Source organism: Macaca thibetana, chromosome 6, assembly GCF_024542745.1.
Source record: "Macaca thibetana thibetana isolate TM-01 chromosome 6, ASM2454274v1, whole genome shotgun sequence".
Lineage (NCBI taxonomy): Eukaryota > Metazoa > Chordata > Mammalia > Primates > Cercopithecidae > Macaca > Macaca thibetana.
The window spans coordinates 168,937,536-168,952,776 of NC_065583.1; the positions used below are offsets into that span (position 1 = coordinate 168,937,536).

At 40.0% G+C, this 15,241-nt stretch overlaps 1 protein-coding gene across 6 annotated transcripts in view; it reads right to left on the minus strand.

Annotated features, from left to right (window-relative positions):
- Positions 1-15,241, minus strand: part of MTRR (5-methyltetrahydrofolate-homocysteine methyltransferase reductase) — a 31,341-nt gene that overhangs the window by 14,267 nt on the left and 1,833 nt on the right. For 5 of the 6 annotated variants that reach the window (XM_050792938.1, XM_050792936.1, XM_050792937.1 and 2 more), the window contains 6 exons: positions 12,674-12,827; positions 10,815-10,932; positions 7,860-8,238; positions 2,901-3,023; positions 1,013-1,166; positions 55-143 (listed from right to left, as the gene is read on the minus strand). In XM_050792938.1, coding sequence (XP_050648895.1) covers positions 55-143; positions 1,013-1,166; positions 2,901-3,023; positions 7,860-8,238; positions 10,815-10,932; positions 12,674-12,827 — 1,017 coding nt within the window. The remainder of the gene's footprint in view (positions 1-54; positions 144-1,012; positions 1,167-2,900; positions 3,024-7,859; positions 8,239-10,814; positions 10,933-12,673; positions 12,828-15,241) is intronic. The other variant, XM_050792939.1, reaches the window with a different exon arrangement.

Sequence of the window (15,241 nt, forward strand, 5' to 3'; positions counted from 1 at the left end):
AACAAAGCTAAGCATATTTTAAAATAGTTAACTGAAGAAGAGAGAAAAAAATACCTTTTTAGGAATTGCTCGGATTTCAAGACACCAGGTAAAAATGAACTGGAGAGAACATCTCGCAGGTATATGCTGGGGTAAGGCAGCTCCTTTCCAGGTAAAGACGAGAAAGGGGTTCATGACATAGAAGATAAAGAATAAAATGTTTTACACATTCCCCAAAACACAATTACTGTAGTACTTTACAGCACATCAAAGTGCAATACGACTTGTGGCAATGTTTATTCAGTCAAAAAAATTCCCCAAAATGAATACAGTGAAAAAAACTCCACCTTACAAAAAAATAAAAATAAAAGACTATAAATTCAAGATAGGCCATATAAAAGAAAGGAAAATTATTTAAAATTAAGAAACAAAAAGCTAAAAAGATAGCAGTACTCCATTAGCATTATTACTCTCAAAAAATCAATTTAGAACTAATTCAAGATTCTAAGTAAATATTTATTTTTCAAAGTATAAATATTTTATACAATAAAATAAATATTTTATTTATTTATTTATAAAATAAATAAATTTATAAAATAAAATAAATTTTAAAATATTTATAAAATAAATTTATTAATAAATTTATAAAATAAATAAATAAATAAAAGCAATTATTTTATACAATAAATGAGCAAAAACAAACATACTATGAGAAGTAAACATAATAGGAAAAGAATTTTTTTAAAAAAACCTAGGCCAATGCTTCTCAAAAACTACATTTACGCTCATTTTTCATGTCCACAAATGTCCAATAATCAGAACATCCATTATCTTCTTATTCAGTGTAATTAACATGAAAGTTAAGAAACTAGCAATACCAGTGTATGCCTATGTTCCTGGACCCTGATGCACAGCTGAGCCCCAGGCATCTGTGCGGCCACCACACAGGACACTGAACCTTAGAGCCACACTCTCACCACCAGCTCCAGTCACTGGCCCACAACACCCTAACGTCACAGCAGCAGGGCTGTACCTTTCTTCTTTGTGTCTGTCTTTATTTTCAAAAGGACATAGTGCTCTCTTTTATCTTCAAGCTGCAATCTTTGGAGTAGGCTTTGTACTTCAGAATCACTGTTAGGACAGATTACGCTGAAGGCATCTCCAGGCTGATAGGAAAAATCTGTTTTCTAGAAAAGAGCCAAAATGAAAAAAAAAAAAAAAAAAAAAAACCCATTATATGTGTTACATAGTTTAAGCTATAGGGTAACAAAAATGTAGTTTTCAATATTATGATTTTAATACATGAACTCAGAAAGAAAATAGAATTTCAAAAAAAAAAACCCAAAAAACACAATTTTAAAAAGTAAGCCCAACTAACCAAATAAACATACTTTCATTATTAGCAGTTACTATCAAAAAGAAATCTGGCAGTTATCCAGTGTTTTGCCTTTTATCATTGCATACTTAAAGAACGGAAGTCAGACCTTCCTTGTTCTCTACAAAGTAAGGTCCTATGGAGTTTTCAATAACCTGTATAAATATAAAAATCCCTCGTATAAAAACATACATGTACACACACATGAAAACATACATTATGACCAAAAGAAATTAATGATGATCAAAAGCATTGGTTTTCAATTTTCTTCTCCTTACTTCACTCTTTTCCTTTTGGGGACAGGAAAGGGTACTTTATTTCCTTAAGTTTAAAACATTACACCATCTGGCTTGATACTGGCTATGAGCAAACATGGGCTGAAAAAGCCACCACTTCCCAAGTCAAGTCTATTACTAGGCCCATTGCCTCTAAGCCCTAGAGTGGTACAGATGCAGGCTACGGCTCTGGGAAGGAGCCTCTCACAATGACACAAGCTCACATTTCTTGCCAGCAAGGGTGACAGACTGGATTAAGCACAGACCAACCCTTGCCTCTTTATGACAAAAATGTAAAATACCAGAACAAAAAATATTTTGGTGTACATAGTACTAATATTTATAGATGCAAAACCGTTTAGTTTTGACACATTATATTTGTTTTTTTCTGTTAGGAAGTTCAATTAAATCTACAGACTGCCTTAATGTGCCCTTGCTTTTCTGAAAGAACCCAGTTAACCTCTCAAGACTTTGACAAAATAAAGGGTTGAGCTAAATGACTTTGAAGAGGTACTCAAGCACTTATTTTAGGATTGTCGATCAGTTTCTTAACCTAAGGTCAATGGATTCCAGCAGGGTGTGCAGGGTGGGCAGGGGGCCCATGGACGGGGTGCATAGAGACACATCTCAGTCTAAAACTGTATGTAAATGTTTCTACATACAGTGGGCCCTCCATATCCTCAGGTTCTCCATCCTCAGAATCAACCAACCCTGGATGGAAAATATTTGGGAGGAAAAAAATAAAAAATAACAGTAAAAATAATGTAAACTTAAAAATACAGTATAGCAACTACTTACATTGTGGTTACTGTAAGTAATCGACAGATGACTTAAAGTATAGGGGAGGATGTGCACAGATTACATATAAATACTATAACATTTTATATAAGGGGTTTGAGCTTTGAGGATCTGGATATCTGAAAGGGATCCTGGAACAAATCCTTCAAAGATACTAAGGGACAAGTGTAATCATTTTTCGGTAGACCTCTTGTTATATAACCAAGCACCACGCAGCTCAGCGCACGTAACCAAGCACCACGCGGCTCAGCGTACTAACCAAGCACCACGCGGCTCAGCGTACTTAACCAAGCACCATGCGGCTCAGCGTACCTAACCAAGCACCACGCGGCTCAGCGTAGGCAACCAAGCACCACCCGGCTCAGCGTACGTAACCAAGCACCATGTGGCTCAGCGTATGTAACCAAGCACCACACGTCTTTCTGCACATCTTGACAATATTACTGTGCTGAGAAATAAATTTTGCAACTTACTGAAATGTCCAATTCTACCAGCAGAGTGGTTTTTATGGCATCGTTCGTAGTAAGTTGAACTGCCTTTGAAATTGGAACTTGAAAAATTGGATCTGCTGAAGTCACAGATGCTTGGCTTTCCTCCTTTAGAAACAAATGGGACAAAATGTAAGTGCAATTTTCAATTATACCCTTCTTTCGCTTAGTGACTATGCAAGATCCATAGGGACTTACAAAATCTCCTGGCTACTTAGTATTCATTTCCAAGGTAAATGAGTGCAGACATATGGAGCTAGCTTTTCAGAAGAGAAGCTTGATTCTATTTCAAACTCTTTATCTATTAGACATTAGAATTTCTGAAACACACTTAGAAAATACAAAATACTGGCATTTTCACATAAAGATCTAGTAGTTTTCCTAATAAACTATGTACAGGGAAACAGTATGTATGCAAATGTTTCAGGAAGGAGAGGAGATCTTAAAGGATGTGAAAGATGTTTAAGAATGCAACGTGTGAAAGATGTTTAAGAATGTATGTGTGTGTGTAGATGGTCACAGGAACTCCCTAGTGTGGGGTAATGCTGTTCATACGGCTGCTGAAATATGGCTTGTGAAATATGGCTAGTGTCACTAAGAAACACAATTAATTTTAACAAATGTTCATTAATTTAAATTTAAGTAGCTATATGTGGCTAGCAGCTCTTGTACCAGATATAGTAGGTCTTGGAAAACTGCAAAAAATCCCAATTCTTTATAATACTCCCTACTCCTTTTCTATATTCCTAAGTTTAAAAACAAAATATTTTAACAGTACTAGTCAATTAATCATGGATAAGTGGCTATATGGGAAAGCTGGGATGAAGGTCAGTTCTGGGTGTCTGGGGTGTGGGGGTACTGAGATGTACCCCTAAGAAGACTGCCTTCTGCAAAGGCTATGGCAGTGCTGATAATGACAATCTCTGCCACCTGCAAGAACCACTTCAGCATTCTCACGTCACACCTTGCCCCTGCCCACACCTCCTTTCAGAGGCAGCCCACATCCAATGTCTAATCAATGACTACAAAGGTCCAGCCTCTTTGTTCCAACTCAGGACAACTCTGAAGACCCACCAGCTCCAGAGAACCCTGTGGGATTGGCTGAGGCCTTTGCTGAGACTGCACAGCAGCTCAGCTTCTTTCTGTGCCCAATCCTGCTTCCATCCCTCCATGCCCAAAGATGATGCTGTCAAGAGGATGCCCTAAAAACATCTCATTGTTTGACTCATGGAACCAGACTGTGACAGTCAGTGCCAGGGTAGGCTAGGAAAGATGCTAAAATGGAGTCTGGAGCTGGATCATCTACCTGGTTGACAATGAGACCACCACACTAGTGAGAGAGCAGACAGATGGTACTAGCACACAGCAACAATGCAACCGTAAGTAGCAGGGAGAGCCAGTGGAAGCAAATGCATTACCTTGCAAGATCCATCAGGTGCTTGAGAACTATGGAGAAATAGTAGAAGAGAAGACTGGTGGGACTTGGGGGGGCTACTGCTAAACTTCAATCATACTTGAAAAAAATGCAAAAAGCTTAAATGATGAATCAACAATTAAGAAGTAAGTATAAAAGCCAGGGGACATCCACAGGAGCTTAGAAAGACACAGTCATCTCATACAGCTCATGACAGCAAAGGCAGAGAAAGCCAAGGACTAACTGGGAAAAAAAATCTTGAATACCCAGATTCCCTTTAAAATCTTGACTACCCAGAAGCCCTTAAAAATCCTGACTACAAAGAATCCCTTAAAGATCTTGACTACCCGGATTCCCTGAAAAATCTTACTACCCAGATTCCCTTGAACTCTTTGAGCCTGCAGATGCGGCCAGTCCTTCCCATGAAGAGTAAGAACTCCCTTCTCACATCTGGATGGTGCAGGGACCTCTGCCCACAGCATATGCCTGTGCCCCCACTACCACACCCCATCCCCTCTCCTGGTTGCTAGACCAATAACTGGGGTTGTTGCGACACCTTCAGCCACTAAAGCACTGGGCCAGTGAAGGAAGGTAAGGGCCTAACCCCTAAGGAAGTATAGGACAGAGCACTATGCCCCCACAGGAGCCAGGAGAGTTATGCACACGACAAGACAGCTGAGGTCCTAAATTGAGGAGGGCAGAACACAGATGCAAAAAATGAGCAGCTCAAAAAGGCACTGGATCAATCCTTACAATGAAAAGAAATCAAGGAGACATGTAAAGGGAGCTGTAGGCAGCTGCTCCAATAAAAACCACCCTTTGCCCTGTTTCCAGACCAGCAACCCACTGACTGTAGGAGAGAACAGGTCCCTAGGAGGAGGGACTGTGTGACACTAGAGAAACTGTACTTGGCAATGGCTTCTGCAGTCCTTCTCCCAAAGGGGAAATGGACACTGGGCTAAGGGGAATGTGCAGGCATTCCAGGGTCTGTGAAGAGGGGGTTCAAATGAATGTTGTTACCCAGGGACCCAAAGCATCAGCACAGCTCGTCTGTGACAGCAAGGCACATGGGGGGCAGGCGGTAAATGGAGTCCTGGCCCAGGACCCCCAGTGGCCACTCAGCAGCTGGCACAGGGCAACACCGAATTCTTGGCCTCTGACATAAGATCTATCATCATGGGGAAGGCCAAGAAGCAGTCTCTGAATTTGACGCCATCCTCCTCCCTAAACACCGAGATAGAACAAGACAAACAAAACAGCATCCTGAGAGAAATGACATCCTTAAAAAGCTGATGGACACAGGGGATGGTCTCTCATATCTCCATTTAATTCACCAGTTTGACCACTGCAAAAACCACACAAATCCTGGGGGATGACACTGAACTACTGGAAACTCAAACAAGTAACAGGTCCGCTGTAGCCTCTCTGCAAGCTGGTTTTCCTTGACAGAGTAGACTAGCATGGCCTCAGGTACAGGGACAATGATTTCGTCAAAGTGCTCCTTCCCAACCCTATCACTAAAGAGGATCAGAAACAGTTCACTTTGAGTTGGAACAATGTATACATTTACAATTATGCCCCAGGGCTCTCATAAGTCTGCCTGCTGTTATGAGTCTGAATACATGTGGAACACCTGCAAAGCACCACACTAACCAGCTTACTCTATCAGGGCTGCATTGTGCTATCAGACTGAATGAGCAACGAGAAGTGGTCAGAATACTGGAGTCCTTGGTAAGACCCATGCCCTGTGCAATTTAAGGGCTTGCAATGTCAGCACAATTTTTAGGGTTCTAACAGTTTGGTGCATGTCAGGACATCCCCTCCCAAGTAAAGGCCACACTAGTGCACCTTGTACCTCACTTCTCCTACAGAGAAGCAGAATCACTGCTAAGCGTCTTTAGGATCTGTGGATGGCACATCCCATACCTGAGAGGACTGCTGAGACCCAAATACCAGGTGACAGAAAAGGTCACCAGCTTTGCGTGGGGCCCAGAGCAGGAGAGGGCTCTACAGCAGGTGCAAGTGACGGTGCTTGTTAACAGGTCCTGCCGCTCTACCACACAACCCAGAAGACCCTCTGGTGATAAGAGGTAATACTTCCGCATGGGGAAAGGTACCATACGGGGCTGACTGAGGCCTCTGTTGAGACTGCATCGCAGCTCAGCTTCTCACTGTGCCAAATCCTGCTTCCAACCCCTCTGTGCCCCAAGGCGATGGTCCCAAGAGGATGCCTACAAAACATTCTTTTTTTTCCCAAGTCTTTACTCTCTCAGTATATTATTTCATATTTATATTGTCTCCCTTAAATACTTCAGATTTGTTAAATCTTTTAACTACATTATTTACAACTCAAGTCTATTTAATGACACTTTCTATTAAGAAAAAACCTAGAAACCGTTTTTTTTTTTTTTTGAGACAGAGTCTCACTCCGTCGCCCAGGCTAGAGGGCGGTAGTGCGATCTCGGCTCACTGCAATCTCCGCCTCCTGGAAAAACCCACCAACTCTTAACAGATCTTCCTCCTAACTTAAAACTCCTAGTCAGATGAATGAGTACTCGCTATCCCCACTGGCATGAACTGATCCTGTCTCTGGTGCATCACTGTACTCTGCTCCCACCAGTCCAGGCATACGTTGTCTGTTCCCAAACCAGACTGAGACACACTTACTGCAATTATCTCACTAAACACTTCACAAAATAATAAAGTACAAGTGCAAAAACAATAGCCCATAGTTGTTTATACACAAAATCATACTTGTATGACAGTTTTAGAAAGACACTATAAAAGATGCTAAAAAAAACTGCTATCATACGAGGTGTCTACAAATAGTGCTAACATACAAGACGGATGCTGCATCCAAATTATTTCTTAAATGTCTACATCTGTCTTCATTAAAAAAAGAGAACAAGACACTAAAACTGGCAATAACTGCAGTAAGGCTGTGGTTTTTGTGAGAAAAGTCCATGTGGAACTCCAAACAGCCACTCAACAGAAAGGACTTAGCTCTGGAAACTTATTTTAAGCAGGTTAGAAAAAACTTCAGAGTACCATACACTGACTATGGCGAGAAATTAGCTATCATGCAACGTGATACTCAACTAACTGCCCATACAACTTACCTCTGCTTGACTCATCTAAAATGAGAAACCAAGCTGTTAGTTCTCCAAAATAATGACGAAACTGAGTTCTTAACTATTTACTTCTTCAAATACAGAAGTAATAATACAAGACCTTTTGTAATACCTGGGTGGGAAAACTTTTACTGGAAGGGGCCAAATGCCTTAGGCTTTGCAGGCCCCTGTGGTCACCATTAACTCTGCCATTGTAGCTCAGAAGCTGTCACAGACACTACCTAAACGAAAAGGCATGGCTGTGTTCCAGTGAAATCTATTTACAAAAGAAAGGTGCTGGGCCACATTTGGCCAGTGAGCCATAGTTTGTTGACCTCTCTTCTAATGTAATAATTTACAAGCCCAAAGCAAACATTCATGATTAAAAAGCATCCACAGCATAAAGAAAAACTTGCTTACCTGGCCAAGAGACTCCTGCAGATGTACCTGCAAATATTCTGGGGGTAAAGCAGGAACATTCAGAGAGGCTTGTGAGAGTGGGGGTACCGAACGGGTAAGTGAGGACTCAAAGTCTTCAATTAAAACATTGGATTGGTTGCTGTTCACTGCATTTTGCTTCAAAACCTCAGAATCCTTTCTTCCTGAATCATCGAATCTCAGAAGCTCAACTTGTGATTCAATGTGTAGCAACTCTGACTTCACAAGGTCTGTCCTCGAGGACGCAGGTGATGCCACCGGGGCTGTGCCACTTATCTCCTCTTGTCCTCTGCTTGACCTAAAATGCTCTCTGAGGGCCGGCCAGAGTCCAGCAATCCATGGCTCAACCACAAGTTCTAAACTGGACAGTAAAAGCAAAGGAAAAACAAAACAAATGCCTAAGTTCTCCATCTGAACGCAGAACAGGATAATGACAGTCTGTCCATTTGGCAAAGTATGCACTTGTTAGAAACACTATGAAGACCATTCGGAGTACAAAAAATGCTTCATGATTAAGTTTTAAAAAGCAGGATATATTATGTGTTCATTAGCGTCTGAAAACATGAGTATGTATAAAGATAAAAGAAATGAAGAGGGACAGGAAGATATTCTAGTAATAGGATGATAGGAATAGAATTCCTCTTAACGTCCCAGAATTCGTAAACTTTATCTTAAGAAGATATAATTTTAAATAGGCATACTAATGCTAACAGAACTTAACCAAAATCCAAGCCCACCATAATGCTGCAAATGCTCATTCCATCAATCAAATGCACCTTTTTTTTTTCTGCCTAGCCGATTTACTGATGTTTTTCCTACAGATTAAAATATCACCAAGAAATCACTACAGATTAATGCCAAGTCCTTGGACTAAATAAATAATGCCTTTCTCTCAGTCCTGAACTATTTTATTTATTTATTTATTTTCATTTTAGTAAAATTCCCAGGGAAGCTGACAACAGGAGAAAAAAAAAAAGCAACCATCCTTTGGGAAAGTTGAATTCATCATAAATAGATTGTTTTAAATGTGGCAGTCCACCTATTAACAAATGATGATAACAACAGCCATTCCCTGAACAGAGAAGTAGAGTCAGTGGATAAGACCGTGTCAGGGCTGTGGAAATAACACCACTTTCAATCACAACTGAAAGGAGGTTCGATTAAATTCTAATTCCTAAAGCGAAATGAGTATTAAGAGGATGCACATTTCAGGGCCGTGTCCCATCATGACTCAGGCTGTCATTTCACTGTGCTCGGTAAGTGCTCATGTAGTACACTGCTCAAAATGTGGTTAGATATTAGATCTGCCCCGAGGAGCCTTTGTGAAAACAAGTTTATAAAATTACAGGTTCAATAATAACAGCTACATTTAAAATATCACTTTCATAACTCAGAAATATTAAGGTGATAATATGCGTTAACCATGAAGAGAGCTAACGTTCACTAAGTGTTTACTACATGATGACAGGCACTCTTCTAAGAGGACAACATGTATTAATCCGTTTGATCCTACCACGAAGCTTACACAGTAAATAGATTACTGTTATTTATTGCATAGAGGCAAAAACCGAGGAACAAAAAGCTTAAGTAATTTGACCAAGTTCTCAGCCGGGAAGTGGGGGATCAAGGATTTGAACCCAGGTATTGGACTCATGCGTGCATTCGTAACCCCATTTAGTGTGGTGGTATGTACATCAAGCAAGAATGTCTTGAAAATATCTTTGTTTCAGAAAAAGGAAAAATTGAAGTAAGGTAGTTAGGTTGAAAAATCTAAGCAGTGTAGTCTACTGAAATATACAGTCAAGCATTTTAATACTGACACCAATAAATCAACAGAGAAAATGAAAGCCTTTGAAGAGAAGTGAAATATAGATGAGTGATGGGCCTAATGGTAATGGATGACACAAGCTTTACATTAACAGTTAAACACAGCCCATACAAGACTAAGCATTTAATGTCAATGAGCTTCTGGCAAAAGAAAACTCAACATAAAGGTACAGAGCTAAAAGTGAATTCGCAAAGAAATGTCACAAAGCTTTGTCACAATCAGGAACAATATGTGTACTGGGGATGTGGAAAAAACCCACAGCAGCACAGCTAAAGGGAAAGATGGAAGAAGTGGGCACGAGGGTGAGTTCGGCAGAAATAGAGTATGCCGAAAAGCAAGACATTTGCTGAATTTGTCATTTTCTCATAAACAGATTGTTCAGTAACATAGTGAGAGAAAATTAAATTAATACATGGACCTAGTAGAAAAAAATCAAGGGTGTGTGCTTTTATCTGGCTAAAATAGTTACAGGCTAAGTAAGTTATAGGACAGTATCTGTAAGACCACTGAATAAACACATCAGGATAATTTGAAAGGTGCCACACTGGGTGAAATACTGACTTGTAAAAACAAGAATAAAAGTAATGAAAAGATAAAGCATGTGTCTGTAAACGTTTGATTGGCATGGTGGCAAATGGCCGTTCAGAGGGTAAGAGCACGCCAAGCAATGCAGCCTACAGTGCAGGCCCACAGACCCATGCTCTCTAACGGCGAAGCGTGGCTCACCAGGCTCCCTCCATGTAAAGAGCCCAATCCAAAGGCTCCGTGTGCACGGCAAGGAGAAGGGCATGCACGATTCAAGTTGCTAAAGAACAAGCTGATTTCTGCAAATACCTACACTGTTTAAAATAAAGATAACTGTACTGGGGTACCTTTTCTAACTCTTGCCATTAGCACACACTGAGAAGGATGAGACAGACACAAAAGAAAATCAGCAAAACAGGTAAATTAAGCTCTGGCTGACCCTCTTGGGTCCCAAAGCTAAAAAAGCTAACAAAAGTAAAACATGAGGAAAAGTTCAGTGTTAAATGAAAAGCCAACACGTTTTATAAATGAACTTTCATCATGTACAGAGGGCTTACTGGAATACACAGAGAACACTGCCTTACCCTACACAGTCATCTGCATGTCCAGTGTCATAGAAATGCCGGGCTCCAAGCTCTTGAAGTCGTTTGTCAATTATTTTCCCCCCATTGCAAAAGTAGGTGTATTCTGAATCACCGAGACCTAAAGAACCCGAATACATGATTAATGCACAATCAGGTTTAAATTTAAGGACATAAAGAATAGGTAAATAAAATATCTAAAATAATACTATTCCATGCTCTTTTGAATGGAGTAATAATGCACAGCCTCACATTTTATTCTCCTTGAGTAATACTATGCATGCAGATAGCTTTCTTCTATTTTACAATATAAAAGTACCAGATACAATGAAACAAATTACTTATTGGCCACTGGTGAAAGAAAAGGCTTCACATTTTCATCTCCTTGACTATGTATAAAAATATAGAAATCTTAAAACAAGGATCAGACAGGTTGCAAAACCACAGTATCTGTTATCTGTACGTTTTTTCTGATACTGAGCAGGGGTCAGCCAACCACAGCTTCTGGGCCGAATACCACCCACCGCCTTTCTTTGTAAATAAAGTTTTATTAGCAGACAGTCAAGTCCATTTGTGTACATATTATTTATAACAGCAAGAGTTGAGTAGGCCTGCAAAGCCTAAAATATTTACTATCTGGCCCTTTATAGATAGAGTTTGCTGACTCCTGATATAGAAAGGTACACCTGCCATATAAATAACCACAATAATGATGTGCTATAAATGTTTCTGTGCTGGGGAAATTAAGAATTGCTTCTATGTCTCATGGCTTTAAAAAAAAAAAAAAAAAAAAAAAAAAAAAGCTTCAATTCCTCAGCTGAGTAGTCACCTCCATGTTCTTTCTCTACAAAAGGGTGAGAAATCAGTGGTTCCACGCTTGGGCCTAACATTGACTACAACAATGGGATAGGCTTCCGCTCCTGTCCTTTCTGGATTTTTAAACAAGTACATGTTCTCTCTCTGAAAATACAGAAAGTACAAAAACTTGAGGTAAAAACAATTATAAATACTGTGAAATACTCTCTTGAACATGTTATGTATGACAGATCATTGCCAGAGTTACAATCTCAAATTTCTAATCAGTTATTTATTATACTCAATCCATCCTTTCCAGATATCCTCTCCAAAAAAATAATCCTCAAAAAAAAAAACCAATATAGGTCACAAGTCAGGAATGCGGACCCTCAAATCCCCTCTGGTATCATATTGTGCTGATCTGGTCCTTCTGATCCTTTAATATTTTTAAACTATGGTTCACAGAATCCTAGGTCAGTTTTTCTTAACCTGGGAAACACATTAGAATCACCTGGGAGCTTTTAAAAATAACGACGCCAGGGCCCTACCTTGGAATAATTACATCAGAATCACTGGAGCTGGGCGTAAGTCATAGAATTTAATAAAAACTCCCTTAGCTAATCCTGATGTGTAGCTGAGGAATGCAAATCATTCATTCTGGGAGAATTGTTCTTAGAGAAGTTATCAAAATGATTGAGAGTGTTTTGTTTTGCTTTGCTTTTCTAAACAGAGGAATGGCCTGAGAAGTTGCGTCTTCAACGACTGTTTCAGTAGGTTTAGGATAAGGCCCAGCCACTGCTACTCTGAAAATGTTTCATGGTTGCATCTGAGGTGCACCCTTAATTAAAATGCTACTCAAGAGGTTCTGCAGAGGTGTGGCTCTGAGTTCAGTCTGGGGAAGATTCAGAAAAGGTAGCACATTACATACATTTATATATACACACATATAATATTTACATAAAAAGGACAAAACCTCTATGATCACACTTCATAGTTCCGAAAGATAATTCAGATACCAGAGATAACAACAGTATACTATACTAAGATCAGAAGAAAGAGTCCATTACCCAGTAACCCATACCGCAGGTGAGCAAAGAAATCAACCGGCAGTGTTTGGTTCTGTATTTCCTTAACAAACTTGCGGGCTGTGTCGGGTGGGTCTCCGGTGCCCGTGGTAGAAACCACAACAACAAGAGGAGCTGTTTCGGTTTTTAGATCATACTACAAAACAAGGATATCAAGTCAGGGACCTAACACTGCATGCAGTTTTGATTTAACACAGCAGCAAAGCAATCAGCTTAGTTTCCTGTCTTGTATTTCAATTTTCCTCCTTGCCAGGTTTTTTGAGATGACCAGTCCAGTGACTACGTGCTCTCAGCTTAATCAAGTTGCCTAATGCGGGATGTCATTCAAGGAAACCATGCGTGTGTTTTGTTGATGCTCAAGAGGTTGGGGGATTAACATGTCTTTCTCTTCATGTGGTATAGGAGAGGCAGGGACCAGAAAGGCACAGACAGGACCCATCCCAGGTTTCCATCTAGTCCGGTCCTTCATTTTTAGAAAAATCAGAGGAAATAGGATATAGTCAATTCTTTGCCACCAAGTCATGGGCCAAACATTAACATGAGCTCTAATCTGCAAGGCAAGTCAGCACTGCTAAGAGCCAAAATGAGGCACTGTGATGAGCTGCCAAGGAGGAACAGCAGCTAACTGGGTGGAAACGTCTTTTCATAAGAAAGTAAAAAAAGAGCAAGGAAAGAGGTGTTAAAATGGGGATGGGGAGACTCGAAGTAAAGAGAACTGATACATAAGCACTCAGGATTAAAATGGCAAGACAAAGAAGCAACAAGTAGAATACTGTGGTAAAGAAAGACAGCAATAAAAACACCACAGCTCTGAGATCTTCAGCAAAATATAAAACCAGCCATGTGTACTGCATGTGACACTAAGGCAGAGAGACAACAGGGCATTTTAAAACTGGGAAATTAAGAGTGTCACTCCTTCTAAATCAGGGAGCTGGCTATCAAGAACCGCTCCTCATTCCTTCAGGTTTCAAACCCGAGAGCTGAGAGTATCATTAGCTATAAGCTCAGCTATAAACTGTTACAAATCAAGTTTATTCTTATACTCACGTAAGTTTAAACATTTCAAATAGAGCATTTCACTGTTTTAACTCTGAGAATATCATTAGCTATAAGCTGAGCTATAAACTCTTACAAATCAAGTTTCTTCTCATTCTCGTGTAAATTTAAATAATTCAAACAGAGCACTTCCTTGTCTTATAAGGACTCCACAAGCTCTACTGCCCATGAACACCATCTAATTTGGCTCCAAATAATTCACCTTATTTTTCATGCTGATAAAAGAGGTAATGACTTGAGCTAACTTTTTACCAAGGCATTTAATGCTTCCAAGACTCTATATAAGTTGTGTGTTAAACTCTGCATACAGAGTTTGTATAAGTAAAGTCATCTTGAAAAGGACTATGTGAACTAGGAAGGAGATTAGATTATGAACAGCTAGAGGAAACCATCAGCCAGGGAGGACAAACAGCATGACTAACTTGGTGTTAAAAAAATAATAATAATAAAAATTCACCATTCATCTGACTGTCAAAACACCTGCTGATCACCTTACTGAGGTCAACCACAAGGAGCCAAATCAGGACTAGTTTTATGATATTGATGGCTTTGGTTTTGTCCAAAGTAACAGATTCAGGTATTTCATCATGTGGCACTGCAATGTGAACTGAAGCTATTGCAGAATGACAGAGTCTGCTGACTGGCGGTATTCTCCAGGAAGCTCCCTTTTCTCTGGTGGCCAGAGTCACCATGGCAGGGCTGCATAATGGAACCAGGTGGGTTTCCTTCCATGAGCTGGGTTTATAATTCACTTAAGCTGCACACAGTCTAGTGGTCTGACCTAGAGTCTCAGGAAAGGCCAGATGGGGTTGTGCATTTGAGTGAGAGAGCACTGGCAGGGCAGTCTCTGCAGTGTTGAAGTGAACTTTAACCGCTTAGTGGCTGGCAAATCAGCTTGTGGTATAAAGGCCCTGCCAACTGTTATCACCTGAATTGTCTGAAATGGTATAATCTGGAGGCAGCAAACTAAATAAAAGAACATATGATTGTAAAGTTGCAAATACCCTAAGGTAGGAACTTCTGCAGAGACTGAACGTAAACAACTAGTCCCTGACGAAGCAGCCAAGTGTTTTCCAGATCCTTACACTACTACTTTAAATTCTATTTCACAAAAGAATCTAAGCAGTCCTTGATCAGGAGGAACTCTAACACGAATGGCAAGGCCTTTCTTTTGGGGAAAAAAATGGGGCACTGAGATTCAACAGACGGAAAGCACACCTGAGCAGGCAAACACACATCTCACTTGTTCTCACAGCCACCCTGTGAAACAGACACAGCATATGCTACTTCTGTCACTTACAGTGAAGGAGTTGTTACTTGTTTCAATTTTGAGACCATTTAGTCTAATTCAACTGCACACTTTTATATTAAAAAAAAAAAAAATGCTGGTGATATCTTACCATACCACTGAACAAACAAATTTCTGTTAAAAAACAAGGACTATCTGGTGGTATTTAGTGTCCTTTATTTTTTCATAAACATCACTTCCCAACC